The sequence below is a fragment of the Plasmodium gonderi genome (assembly GCF_002157705.1).
Source record: "Plasmodium gonderi DNA, contig: Chr04, whole genome shotgun sequence".
NCBI lineage: Eukaryota > Apicomplexa > Aconoidasida > Haemosporida > Plasmodiidae > Plasmodium > Plasmodium gonderi.
Genome location: NW_021628928.1, coordinates 489298 through 505039, shown reverse-complemented (window position 1 = coordinate 505039; position 15742 = coordinate 489298). Strand labels below are relative to the sequence as shown.

The 15742-nt window shown below is 23.4% G+C and overlaps 1 protein-coding gene across 1 annotated transcript; it reads right to left on the bottom strand.

Moving 5' to 3' along the window:
- Positions 1-4307: 4307 nt before the first annotated feature.
- Positions 4308-5231, bottom strand: PGO_040990 (hypothetical protein, conserved; the record flags this gene model as incomplete). Its single annotated transcript, XM_028686287.1, has 1 exon — positions 4308-5231. The coding sequence occupies one exon, from the start codon at positions 5229-5231 to the stop codon at positions 4308-4310; it is 924 nt and encodes a 307-aa protein (XP_028542088.1).
- Between the last annotated feature and the right edge of the window lie 10511 nt (positions 5232-15742).

Genomic DNA, 15742 nt, shown 5'->3' with positions numbered 1-15742 from the left:
GGGGGGGGGGGGGGAAGGGGGGTTCTTCCGTGTCTTTGTTATATGCTACACTCCACATCTGCATGGCCTTCTGCTTCCTATTCGACATCCTCCACACCCCACAGGGCATCTCCTACACCCCACTCGACACCTTCTGCACCCTATTCGACAATTTCCACACCCTATTCGACAACTTCTACATCCAATTCGACAACGTCCACACCCTGTTCGACACCTTCTGAAAAGAAAATTCCACCTTAACGTGTATAAACAATCGTACAGTTTTTGGACACATGTGCGAAAAAATCTACATATCTGCATATGTACAAGTTAACGTTAATTGAAGGTGTAATTCCCCCACCTCCCAATGCAAAAGCAAAAAAAAAAAAAAATATTAAATAAAATAAAATAATACAAAATAAAATCTCCCACTTTGCGTTGAAAAATTATTTTGATGAAAAGATATGGGGTTCTCTAAAAAACTCTTCTAAAAATCGGGTCCCCTATACATGTGTTAAACGATATACATAAATATAATACCGTATTTATATAGGTACATATGTATATGCGATTCTTTTATTAGGGCCAAATGACCACTCCTTTTAGCTAGTAATTATCGGTTCTTTTCTGAACTCCTAAATATTTCAGTATATCAACGTCTATATCAAGAGTTTGGCCACAAATGAATAATGAATAGCTCCTATATAATTAATGAGACCTTGAGAAGGAGAGGAATAAATTAAGAACAAGAAAAAAAAAAAAAAAAAAAAAAAAAAAAAAAGTTTCTGTTGTGCATTTCCTCAGAAAGTTTCCTTTACCTTTCCTATTTCATGCAATTTTTTGTTTTATCCGCTTTTTTCTCTAACGGGGGACAGAAATACCACCATTCCTTGAAATTTGTTCACCATGTGACAGCTTGATGCTTCGATATGTAGGAAAATTTATCACTTTCCCCTTTTTGGTTAATTTTTCTCTTTTCTGCAACTTTGAAATGTGTGTTTAATATGATGGAAAAGGGAAGTGCAAATGGCTGTAAATTTTTATTTTCTGATGATAATTTTTTTTTTTTTGATCTTCAATAGTTATTGAAAAATAAATCCAATACATGCCCCTAATGAATCCTATGATTTTTAATTTTTCAAGGGATGATACTTTATAGGGATTATATAAAACAAAAATAAAAAAAAAAAAAAAAACAAAAAAAACCTTATTTGTTATATACTTCTCCAAAATACGTATAAATAGGTTTAAACAATTCGACAATTCTATTTTAATTTGAAGACATAAAAAAATCGAATTTTGTTAACATAATATTTTTGTTAAAAATTATTTTTTAGGTTCATTTAGTTTGTCACTATATGAAATACGAAATATCCTCTACCCCAACCTGTAGTTTTGTGTCATATATTTTTTGTATATCTCTTTTAAAAAAAAAAAAAAAAAAAAATGCATTTCTCTGAACATGTTTTTTATTATAAGAATTAAATAGTTGGTGAGAAAAAAAAAAAAAAAAAAAAAAAGTGTGCACTTTGCTATTACATTATTTTTTTACTTTGGTTCATGCAAATAGTGTTGTGGTAATAGTAATATTTTGGTATATTAAAAACAAAAAAGTATATATAATTAATTAACCAAAAAAATATACGTAATTAATTAACCAAAAAAGTATACGTAATTAATTAACCAAAAAAGGATACGTAATTAATTAACCAAAAAAGGATACGTAATTAATTAACCAAAAAAGGATACATAATTATTTAACCAAAAAAGGATACATAATTATTTAACCAAAAAAGGATACATAATTATTTAACCAAAAAAGGATACATAATTATTTAACCAAAAAAGTGTATCATTTTTTTTCTTTTTTGTTCATGCATCTTAAAATTATTGGGGAAAAAAGCAAAATTTACAATAAAATGATGCACAAGTTTGCATCTGACATAAACAAAAAACTGCAAAAAAATATATCAAAAAAAAAATTTTCTAAAGAAGGCTAAGAATTAAATCATGCCAAACAAATGCACGTATATGTTTATAAGAGTTGTTTCTATTTGTAAAGCAAAATTAAGAAAAACTAAACAAAACTAGACAAAATTTAATGGAGCTTTTTTTTTTTTTCATTTTTCTTCTTTTTTTTTTTTTTTTTTTTTTTTCAACAGAATGGGAGAAAAATAATTTTAAAATTAGTAACAAATTATGTTTTACTACATATATTAGTCGACAAATAAACTAATTTCAGCAAGTGTGTGTGGGGTAATAATATGGACAAATTAAATTATTACCTAAATGGAAACATTAAATGGTAATTGTAAATCGATATAAATGTTACAAACATAATTCTTGGTAAAAACTAAAAAAACGCATTCATATACATAATATACACACACAAATATATATATTCAAGTTTATCCATGATTGGTTCGTTTTCAAACACCCACAAATAGTTGAAATTAAGGGAATTTTTGTTGCAAAAACGCATCTTCAAATATATTGGATGCAATTTCTTTAAATAGCAAAGCATAATTTAAAAATCCGAAAAAAGCTATTTAAATTATAAATTACATACACATCTGATGAATCTGTAAAGAATTAAAAAAAAAAATGAAACTTCTATTTTTTTTTTATTCATTTTTTCCGGGACATAGACATATATATGATGTTATTATGCTTGAAGATAAAAATAAAATCAGTATTGGTTCGTAAAAAAACATTATATATTATGTATGCATATTTTATATGTATACGTTTTTATTGTGCTACCCAAAGTAATAACTTTTATTCAATGGGCCATTTTCGTTATACATTCCATCTTTCCTTTTCCCCCTCTCGGTTTATATCACTTTGAAATTCATTCAAAATTTAATTACACACTCTGTTCTCTATTTTTTTTTTTTTTCTACTCGTACTTCTAACATTTTCCATGATTACTCAATTTCTGATGTTATGTGTGTAATGTAATGGGATAAGCTTCGTTCCCGTAACACCCCTCAACACATCTGCAACATTAGCGTTGGTCACTTTATTGTATAAAAATTCAAGGAAATTTTGTTAAAAAAAAAAAAAAAAAATTATTATCCATGCTCCCTTTAACGAATGCATTAATCAAAAATAGCAACGTATCTTCGAGTGTGTGTGTGGGGGGGGGGGGAGAGGAATATAAATGATAATAATTCATATTTAAAAATAAATTATTACCATAAATGTCATTACATAACAAGCTACTTCTATTTTTTCATCCTTCCATTTGGGTCACAGCGTAAGCATAGTTCGGAATATATGTGGTGAATGTGAATAAGTCTCATCAAAGGTAAAAAAAAGCATTTCCTTGTGTTATGGAATATTTTACATGTTGTGTTACCACCCTACTTATTTTCTCCCTCTCTCAGCATGGTAACGTTCAGATAATCCTTTTCAAAATGCAATCACAACTTATTCAATTGCATAATTCAATATATGCATTCTTTCTCAACTTCCTCCTTTCCTCCTCTCCACCCATAATTTAAAAGGGATTAGAAAAAATTACTAAAAAAAAAAGATACCTATTTTTAATTTAAATTTTTAGGGGAAAATTATTTAATTTTAGTCATAAACAAAAATTGCTCTTTGGTTATGCATATATATATATATATATTGCACGTATAACATTTCCTATGGAAATATTTTTGTTAAAGTTGTCTAAATGCGTTTATGCATATATAATTACATGATGCTGTTATTAAATGTGGTAAAAGGAATATTAAAAATACTACAGGCATTTCAGCTTTTATTCGATGTTTTTTTTTTTTTTAATATTATATGTTGTAATTTAATGCCAGGTGATGAGGGTGCGTGTGCAGGTATAAGTCTGGTTAAAAATTACGTTTTTTTTTAAATGTTTTATTTTTCTTTTAGGACAATTTTAACATTATATTTTTTTATCACAATTTGCATATTTTCTATGCACGCCTTTTTCAACATTTTGTTAACTCTTTTTTTTTTTTTTTTTTTTTTTCCTTCATCATCTTTTTTTTTTTTTTTTTTTTTTTTTTTTTTTTTTTTTTTTTTTTTTTTTTTTTTTTTTTTTTTTTTTTTCTTTTTTTTTTTTTTTTTTTTTTTTTTTTTTTGTTTTAAAATTTTATTATTTTTTTTTTTTATTATAATTTTTATATTTTTTTTTCACCATTTTTTTATAATTTTTTTAACTACTTTTTTTTTTTTTTTTTTTTTTTTTTATTTAAATTTTTTTTTTTTTTTTTTTTTTTTTTTTTTTTTTTTTTTTTCTTTCTCCTACTTCTATGCCTCTTCTGTTAAAATATTTAAACAGACCACAAAATAAACTGAAATTTTTAATCTTTTCTTGCACTCGGATTATTCAGAGACTCAGGGAGATTAACCTCTGTGTCTTTTTGCTCTTTTAAAGGGGATGGAATTTTATTTAATGAAGTAACAATTTTAATTTTTGACAAAAAGTATTTATTTAATGGCTTAAATTTCGATCCAGTAACACCTTTTCTTGTCTTCGTTTTAATAGTAGTTTTTTGTATTCCTTTTCTAACAACTTTACTTTTGTTCACTGTGCTGACATTACTTCTTTTTAAGGAAGGATTGGTTGTAGACTTAATGATATTATTATTTGCAGTAATGACTCTCTTATTACGATATAGGGATATATTTAAATTGTTAAATCTAGGTCTTGGCGCGTGCACACTTTGATAGCTGTTTAAATTGCTACTAATTACCGTAGTTCTTGGTGGTGGAGCTGCTTTCTTAAATATTTTTCTTGGTTTAATTTTTGCTATACTACTACTACTACCCCTATATGTAGTTCCGGGTGATTTAACAATATTATTAATGTTTCTTCTATTGAAAAAGTTTTTATTTTTATATGGAATTTTATGATTATCATACGTATAATGTGAATTATAACTGCTTGGCCTACTTTTAAAATAATCCCTTCCTCCTGTGTACAATTTCTTATTTTTGTAATTATTAAATTTTTTATTAATTAATCTATTACTAAAAAACGGCTTTTTGAAACTTCCAGGCCTACTAGTAAATCTTGATCTTCCACCCCCTCCACCTCTACCTCGATAACCTGAACTACTTTGTGTTAGGTCTTTTTTTTTAAAAAAGCTAGCTTTATAATTATTTTTTCTGGAATTATTTATATTTAGAAAGCTATTCCTTCCGCTTTTTTTCTCTCTGTTAACTACATCATCTAAGGGACAAGACAAGTAGTCCATTATTTTTTCATTTTGTCCACTTTTCATTTTATTATTTTTTGATGAAATGAATATATTTTATGTGAAAGAATTCGGGGGCACATATGTACATATATATATATATATATGCTTCCCGAAAACTTGAGTTTACATACATATAAAACTATTTTTTAATACGGTTTATACGTATGCTAGACGAATAAATTGTGCATGGATGGGAAAAGTGGTCCACAATAAAACAACGCAAACGTTTTTTATACACGCATTATCGGCAGTAAGAAGAAGTAAGTATATATTATACATACATGGCGTTACAATACAATACAAAAACTATGCAATTATTATTTTATGCAAAATTATAATAACTGCTTATATTAACAAAATATATGCTCGATAATAACAAAAGGTCTTAAAAAATGGGAGAAGAAAAATAGGTACATATTTTTTTATGCCCTTGGAGCAAATATATATATACATATATATAACCCTTTTTAATTTTACAGGAGGTGAAAAATATAAATGCACATATTTATTTATATTCATTTATTCACCCATTTATTCCTTTGTTCTTCCATATATTATTCAATTATTTGCAATTTGGATTAATTTTAATTTTTCGTCATCTTCAGAATTTTTGTTTATAAATTCTCAAACTTCTGTAAACGAAAAATTACTGATTGGGGGAATTTCCTCTCAATTTTTTGGGCTTTTTAACCTTCCATCAATTTTTTTATTTTTTTTATTTCCTTTGTATTTTAATTCTTTTGCTTAAATTCGTTTATTTTGGTTATGTATGTCAAATATATATTGTTATATACATATGTAAAATACCTACTTTTTTTTCATTCTTATTTTTTCGTTTTTTTTCGTAAATCTTATATATTTTGGACTTATTTTTTTTTTTTTTTCCATGAGAAAATTTTTTTTCAGTTTTTTTTTTTTTTTATGATAGATTGTGCCATGCATGTATATATACGCATGAATATATATATTTATTATTTATTTACTTATGAGTATATACTTTTTTTTTTTTTCTTGTAATTTGTTCCTATACTTGAAAACATATATTTTATGCATATGTGCTTACAATACGACCCGCCCACTTCCCATGTACATTTTCGCATACATCCATATTTTTCAAGCTTACTCAAAGTGGTTAATAAGGGGAATAATATGTTATAGAAGCCTCTTTATTATTCTGAAACCCCACAAAAAAAAAAATTCCCTTTTGTTGGGAGAACCTCTTTATGCTTGCTTTTATGAAGGTTATGAATTTAAAAAATATTTTGCTGAAAATATGATTGTAATTGAGGGGTGTGGAATCACATGTTTCATTCCTCTTTTAAATATATTGGAATAAATCGAATTTCTGATTACAAGCTCTTTACATTTTTATGTTTTTTTTTTTTAAATTGCACTTTAAGACGCTTACATATATATGGTTGAGCACTTTTCGCACCTTTTTTTTCCCCATTTTTGAACAAATCAAAGAAGCTTCCAAACAATATATATAAATGGTCCAAAACAAATTTAAACAACTGACATGAAAACGAAACCATTCTCTTTACAAATACGGAAAGCATTGGTTATCACTAAAATTTACATATATATATTCTGCATATAAGCAAAAGGAACAGTAAATCAAATTTGGTGTGTCAATATTTATGCTGTATTGTTGTAAAATATATAAAAACATTTTTCTATTAATAAAACACACAAGCTATTGTAACTTTAATTCATCATCTTAAAATGAAAGAAAAACTTTAAGATGAAATCTTGGAGGAATAAATTTTTTTTTTAACATAGAATGAACCCTTTTACAGTATCCGAATGAACATTTATTTTAATCTTAGATATGTTCCTATGAGCATACAACATTAACCATAAAACAAAAAACTTTTTTCGCGCATACCTTTTTATGCCATTCGTTTTAAATGCATGCTCGTCTAATCAAAGATTTAGCTGCTAGACAGTTAATTACATCCTTTTTCTTAATAAATATTGTTCGCATTCGTATTTACGAAACAGGAGATTTTATAAACAAAGATTATATACACCTTTCTAAACGAAAATTTATATATTTTTTTTAATTTGTTATTACTCGCGTAACTATTGCAATCCAAAATGTCATTATTATGTCTTATTATAAATGCACACATCCCCTATGTGGAACATGGCACGTAAGCCTTATGCCAATACTTACAGGAATGATGGCTTATTTGTAATTGTAAGGCACATTTTTTTCTATAATTGATTATCCAAAGGATGTCCCCTTAAATTATATATAATGCATATATATGTACAAGCATAATGTTCTTATTACATTTAGCTAAATTGTCATTTTTATTTTAAAAATCATTTTTCTTCGTGCATATGATAGGATTAACAAAATAATTAAAAATATCAACTTACATATTTTACAATAAATTATAACATGAGATACATAACCTTTTCTTGTATACAATATTTTACCGCCATGGGTATGTAAAGTTTCCATCCTTTCCCATAACATTTCTTCCATTTTACGTCTTTATGTGTGTACCCTTTTTTCATAATTAAGCATAATTCATTAAGTTTCTGTGCACAGATATAGTTCAATTCCCCCCATGAACGGTTTGTCTTAAAAGGCACATCGAACTATTCTGTTAAATCATACATAAAAAAATATTTATGATTCGTTCCTCCCATTAAAATTATCATAAAAATCAGTTAACTTAAAAAAAAGTAAAAAGCACCATAGCATCATTAACTTTTTTTTAAAAAAATTCTTACACAAAAATGTGGTTATAATCAGGTACTCATTTTGACTTCATAAGAAAAAATTCTACCTATGAATTTAGAACAGTTATCATTTTTTTTTTTTTTTACATTAATTTTTCTATGCAAATTTGAAAGCAACCTTATGGATATAATCTCCTTTTTTATTATTCATCATTTAGTTCGAATTATATGAAACTGAACTTATAAAATATGTTATAAAATGGAAAAGAACACCACACTCCTAAATAATAAAGATTATGATATTCCAGTTAGCAACAATCTGCATAAAATCGCTATTAAATAGAGCAACGTCAAATTTGTCTATTTCAAAAATATAACAAAAAATTGAATATCATAAAAAATACATTATTATTATTGCATGTATCTCTATATCTCATATTTTGCTACATTCCAAAAAGTCTAAAAAAATCCCAAAAAGTAAAATAATGAAAATTTTCTGTCATCAGCTATGTCTTAACATATATTTATAAATATATACATTGCAAAATGATATGAAAGTAATTAAAATGACTATAAAAAGATTTATAACATGTGTTCTATAGACACGTTTTAATAAACCTAATGAGCGTCATATTTGTACCCATTACTTATGACTTTTCCATTTACTGAGTACTGTTATTAAATGAATTACTTCAGCATGGGGTCAAGTTATTTGTAAATTTAAGGTAATATTTGCAATAATACTTTAACGATATTCATATAGAACAATCTATTTTGTATAATTTAGAAAAATTGTACGGTATACTATGTTTCATTTTAATTAAAATATGATAAAAAAACATTTACATATTTCACCAAGGTACATAGCTAATATTTTACACAAAACGTAAATGTCATACAGACATAATATATTTTATCATTTTTATGTGTTCTTCAATAAGGGTTAGCATATACTTATAATACATAGGAACAGTGCACATTTGAGCGTTTTTGACAAGGAACGTTCATCACTCCCTGCCCTCACACCCATTAAAAGACATTAAAAAAATTAATATATATAAAAAAAAATTTCAACTTACACTATTTACAAATGCCCCAGAGATAGAAGCGATATATCTGTTGTATATAATAAAAAATAATACTTATCTGTAATCACTGTATTGGAGGAATAGCAAATTTTCCAGTAAATGCATAGGAGTTGTTAACAAAAGCAATGTGTTAATCTATAGAGGACGCAATGCTTTAAGAACATATCTTTATTTTCGTTAATAATATATACTAATAAGTTATAAAACTAAATTTTATATTTCACTTAAAAAATATATAAAATGTCTTTCCATCACGATATGCACAATTCTGTGCATAGTTAATCCCTGGAAATGTGAGATACTTTCTATAAGTTGAATATTACCAAAACATTTTAAATTAAAAGTTCCCATGCTTTTCAATACTTTATCCTTGCCTAAAGTAGCCATTGTGTTTGTGCAAAGGGTAATCTTTATAATAAACCTCATCAGATAACCATCGTGTGCCTTCTATCGTCTGCGGAGTTTATATTTTAAAGAATTCTTATTTTATATGAATGCAATGACTTTTCTTTTTTAATGAAAAACCAATTCAACTTAACGTTCATGATACTTTAATATAATAAATGTAAAAACTGTGTATTATTTTTATTAAAGACAACGAATTTTTTTACATGAGCTTATTTTTGACAAAATCCTTCAAGTATACAACCTCATTTATTTCTAATTTCAAACATCTTTAAGAGAATAATTTAGGGAACAAAGTGCTCGTTTAAAAGGTTGTGTTAAAATTAGTGCATTATAAAACATGAATGCTATTTCTCGATGTCTAAGTTTACATTTAAGCCATTTAAGTTAAAACTAAATTTATCACAAGAGCTTAAAAAAAAATGTTTCCTTGTTTGTGCATATGCAAAGAAATATTTGAAATGAATAAGAACTGCAAACCTTATAATACCATGTTCATAAATTAGTTCGTACGCCATATGTCAAGTAAATCTTAAATGTTAACATGTAGGCACATTTCACTTGGAATTTGTTCCAGCGGAAATTATTAAAATTGCGGGATTCTAAAATTAACCGGTGGCAAAGTGTGTATTAAAGAGTTTCGTACAGGAGCTTATTTCTTTGATTTCTAAATACTTAAAGTTTTATACCGACTCTTTGTTTCATTCTGCTAAAGGGATTTTATCTTCTTAATTGACAGAAGAAATGATGAGCAATAGCCTTTTATAACCATATCATGCAATACATATAGAAATGACTTGTGCTTATTTTTACATAAGGAGAATGTAACATGTAGCGCTACCCTACCCCATTTAGCAGAGTTTCTTTAATTCACGAATATCATAAACATAAATATATCACAGAGGAAAATAATGAATTAAAAAATATTCGTGTAAAGCACGTCGAATAAGAAAATGTCACACAAAAGGGGGAACTATTGTAATAAAAATAAAGAACATGTATCGCATGAACACCTAGACATCTTTTACAATAGGGTACTTATAACAGTTATTATAGCCTAGATGACAGTAAAACTTTTTACTTTTACTGAGTGCGGTTATGTTATTGTTATCATTTAATCTTGTTTTATAGGAATATATATTGCATTTCTTTCCATAATAATAAAAACTCCAAATTTATAATTTGAAATTTTGTCCACCGCAGGACATTTACTCAATAATTCACTATTCGTTATAAATAGTCATACTTAGAATAAAGGTAACAGTTTATAATGGAGTGAAATTGTCTAAATTCTTTGAATTAAAATTTTAGAAAATTAAAGCTAAATAATAAATACAATAATTAGTAACAAAAGCATATTTTTAATTTACTAGTGCATTTATCTTACTACAAGTATTGTAACCCTATAGTAGGTGTTAAAAAATATGTTTTCGCTATCAATGAAAAAAACATGCCATGTTTGTGTGATAAGAAAGATTATGTAAAATATAACTTCTGTAACAAAATGTCTTCTTTTGTGCTTCATTAATTTTTATATTATGATTTCGTCCTAAACTATTAACGGTAAAGTTTGATGGTACAAAAAAGGTCGGTTCTAATAAAAAGGTGGCTGAATATATCAAAACTTTATTAGTACAAAAAGGAAAAGATTTCAAAATTTTACGTTAAAATGTTGTGCATTGACTACTATAAAAATGTTCACTATATAAACCACTATCAATTTAAAATAAATTTTCTAATGTGACAATAGAATAAATGCTAAAAAGTATATATGGCATATACAATATGTATGATTGTAGATTTGTTTCAATAAAATTTATTTTTTGTAAACTATGATTCTCTGTATATAATTTTTTAACGAAGGGCCTAAAACGTTGCAAGTTTCTTTTTATTAAATTATTCAATTGGACTAAATTAAATATTTGGTGAGAAATCTGATTATACATTATATTTTCTCCTTGCATGTATATTGTCTAAAGCGTTAACTATGTAACATTTTGTGTTATTTCATTCACAGGAATTATTTCAATTAAAAAATTCATATATTAAGCAAAAATATATTTATGTTTAAAGAATCATTTATTCTGTAATTTATATTTATTTAAAATAGTAGTATTAATTTAAACATTTAATTTACATTTGTATTATTTTTAATTAAGATTATACATAAAAGTAAAATTTTAACATAAATTTTAACTTAATTAAACTTATTTTTATTAAATACGATATATAATTTAAATAAAAATTAAAAAAATAAAATAATATAACGATATATTTAATTTATTTTAATATTTAACACATAATATTAATTACAATTATATTTTATTTAACTTATTTTAATTTAGCTAATTATGTTTAATTAAATTTAATATGATAATTAAGATAAATTGTTTTTAATTAATAATAAATAATTAATTAAATAAATCTTATATATAAATAATAAAATAATATTTTAAATTAAATAAATATAAGATAATTTTTTATTTAATAATAAATATAAATAATATTATATATATTATCATTTATTATAATTTTTAATAAATCAAAAAATAACAATACAAACCTTATTAATTTTTACTATAATATATATTTTTTATCATTTATTATTTATTTAATTAATAAATATATTTTAATTAATTTATTTATTCAACTAGTTAAAATATTTTAATTAAACAATATATATATTTAATTTAATATTAATTAACAATAAAATTATTTTATTTTTATATAAAACTATGCATTATATCTATAAATTAATATAAAAAAATATCTTTATTTTTATGAATAACGATTTAATTTATATATAATATTAAATATTACTTAAAATAAATTATATATTTTATTAATAATTATATTTAAATATATTTTACTACATAAATCCATACAATATTCTTTTTATAAATAGCTTTAAAAATATATATATTAATTATTATGAATGAATTTAATAAAATATTAATGTTAATTATTTTAAAATAATTTCTATAATAATTATTATAGTATTTTATATTTTATTAAATTAATTTATTATAATTAATATATTTATTATTATTATTTTTTTTAATAAATAAATTAATTATATTGGTTAAGAAGTAGTAATGTTATTTCATTAAAACCATTATTTTATTATATATAAAATTAATAATTAATTTAATATAGCAATTATATACAAATTATTTATAATATATGAATTAAATTTACTTTTTTAACAATTAATATATGTTTATTTAAATAGATTTTATTATTTTTTTTAAATAATAAATTAATATAATAATATTATTAATGTTTAATTAAAAAACATATTTATTAGTAAATTAATAATTTAATTTTTAATTATATATATAATATATAAATATTATATATTTACAATATTTAATTTTAATATTAATTTAATATTTATTTTATTTAATATATTTACGTTATAATAAAAGAATTATATAATATATTTTTATTTAATTATATTATAATTATTTATTTTTATTATTTAATTTCATATAATATATATATTTTTTTAATTGTTTTTATAATCAATTTAATTAATGCCTTAATGTAATATATTAAATATTATTATTTTTTTAAATTAATTTATTTATTTTAAATATATGTTTAATTTAATTAATATTATTTTATATTATTATAATGTTTTAATTATATTTTTAATTGAATTTAAAAATTATTATTTATAATATTAATTTAAATTATTAATTAGTATTTTTATATTGTTATAATTTATAATAAAACGTTATTTTAATAATTATTGCAAAAGGGATTATTTATTTTATTATGTTAATTTAAATAAATATATTATTTAATTAGTTAAATAAATTATTAATTTATTATATTATTTTAATTAATTTATTTAATTAGTTAAATAAAATTTTAATTTATTATATTATTTTAATTAGTTTATATTTTATATATTATATTTTTATTATTTTTTTTCTGTTTCACATTTTTAACAATTTAATAAATAAAAATTATTTTATTTTTGTTTATTTTTATTATTATACATTGTTTTGAAACAGTTTTCTTTTCTTAACTATTATTTAATTTAATACGTTTTTTTTGAAAATAGGAATACTCATATATATTTTGCTTTTTTTTTTAACATATTAAAAATAATGGAATTAATTTTGTGCACATTTTTAATACATTTATATTCAAAGGTATTATAGAAAGTGATTTTTTTTTTTTTTTAAAACCATTATATTGTTTAAACATTTCCTATACACCCAAAAGGATTTCTACATTTAAATAGACAACCTAGTTATTAGATGGTGACATTCATATTACATTTATTTACAATAAGACTTTGTGTAAAAATATATTTTTTCTTTATTTTGCATAATGAACCTTTAACGTTACCATTTTAAAATAGGCAATCTCGAAATTATAGATTCATATTTTTGATTCACATAAATTATTCATTCATATTATACCGAATGTGTGTAGTAGGTACTTTATATCAAATTTTTTTTTTTTAATTAAAACAGCAGCTATTAATGCTCAGTCATATGAAAATAATGTCAAATAGGGAATAAACACATTATTTTGCCTATGTGTACAATTTACCCTCTACTCTTCAATTGTATATATTTACATAACATATTTTTGCGACATGAATAACACAATGTAAATAATAGAAGTAAATAAATCATGGACCATTAATGGGTGTAACAATTAACAAGAATGAACAAATATCGTGGATTCTAAAAGTAGAATATATATAACTTAGCACATATTGAGAACATGAGAGTAATTAGGCAAATTTTCTTGTAATTTTTTTTTCTTGTGAATGCTAGTTTAGCACAAGTACACTGAAAAGACAATATAATGAAACATTAATGTTAAACCAAAAGTGTTCATTAAAATAGAATTAATTTCATGGGTAGCATTTTTAAAAATGTCCACATGGTCCAACGGAAATTTTATATTCCAAGAATATATACAAGTTCAAAATTTAAGTTTTAAAAAAATTGTTTTATTTTCCATCTTAAGAAAAAAGTAGCGCTCATGGCATAAAATTAGAGATGTTGAAATCAAAGTAACAATATGGATTTTACAAAATAAAAAACAAATGCGTTTCATTCTTCTCCGAATTTATGTTAAAACCAAGACTCATTTGTTATTTGTAGCTTTTATTTAAAAACCAGTGTTAGCCTTTTTTATGTTATATTGAATACCTAATATTTTTTCACATTTTTATGAATTTTAGAAATATATTGTTTGCATTTCAAAAACTAAATTAAGTCATAGCGAAATAGCATACCACCTATGCAGAACGTAATTTCTTTCAATAGATGTTATATGATAAAAAATAATAACCAAAATGTACAATTTTACAATAAAGATAATCGAAGTTCATAGTATGAAAAATACTTTTTTATTATTTAGTGGAGTCATCCTACATGTAATAAGACAACAATATTTAAACAAATTTGGATTTACGTTATAAGAGGAAATGTTTCCAATGTTTTTGAAAACATGCTTTGAATATACTTTTTTGATTTTATATTCGCCTTTTTAAATTTACGCAAATTAATGCGCAAGAAATAATTGAAAAGTGTCCTGCAGAAGTTACTGCATATGGAACCCATGAAATTTCTTGTTTTACACTTTTTTTAGGAAATGTTCTAGCTGTTGTTTGTTCAAATGTCGAATACATAGTTTTCTTTTACATTTACAGATCCTAAGCTATGTTATTTATTTAACTTTTATTGGTACCATATGTATTTATGTTGATATATATCCTTTTATATTTTTTTTAATATATGTCCTATACAACATAGTTTTTTCAGATTTTTAATTTTTGCTCAAATATATGTTCTTCATTTACCACACATGAACAATGTACTAAATGTTGTTGAAGCTCTTTATTTTATTTCATTTTAATTAACACTTTTTCAAACATCCATGAAATTTATTTCATAGAGTTGCAGCATTTAAAGTGTCTTACACTTTTACCTAAGTTTTTTACACCACTGTTAGTGTTGCTGCTTGCAGTGTTAAAATTATTTAATTTACTCTATAAGTATCACATAGAAATGAAAAAAAAAAGTTAACAGTAGATATGTTTCTATATGTTTTTCCTTTAAAAATAAAAAGAACTATCAAGAAAACAAATTTTAAATATAATCTGTGTATAGAGACAACACAGCAAAAAAAAAGTTGTTATTCGTGTGATCATAAGAAGTATATAAATGTGTTTGAAAAAATTAAATTAACAATTCATTCTTTATAGTTACAAGAGCAATAATTCGCATATAAAAAACAAAATTTTTATAACATTGTATTACGGATGTATGTGTGGAGTTCGTAGATTTAACGCCCCAATTAATTTTACATATT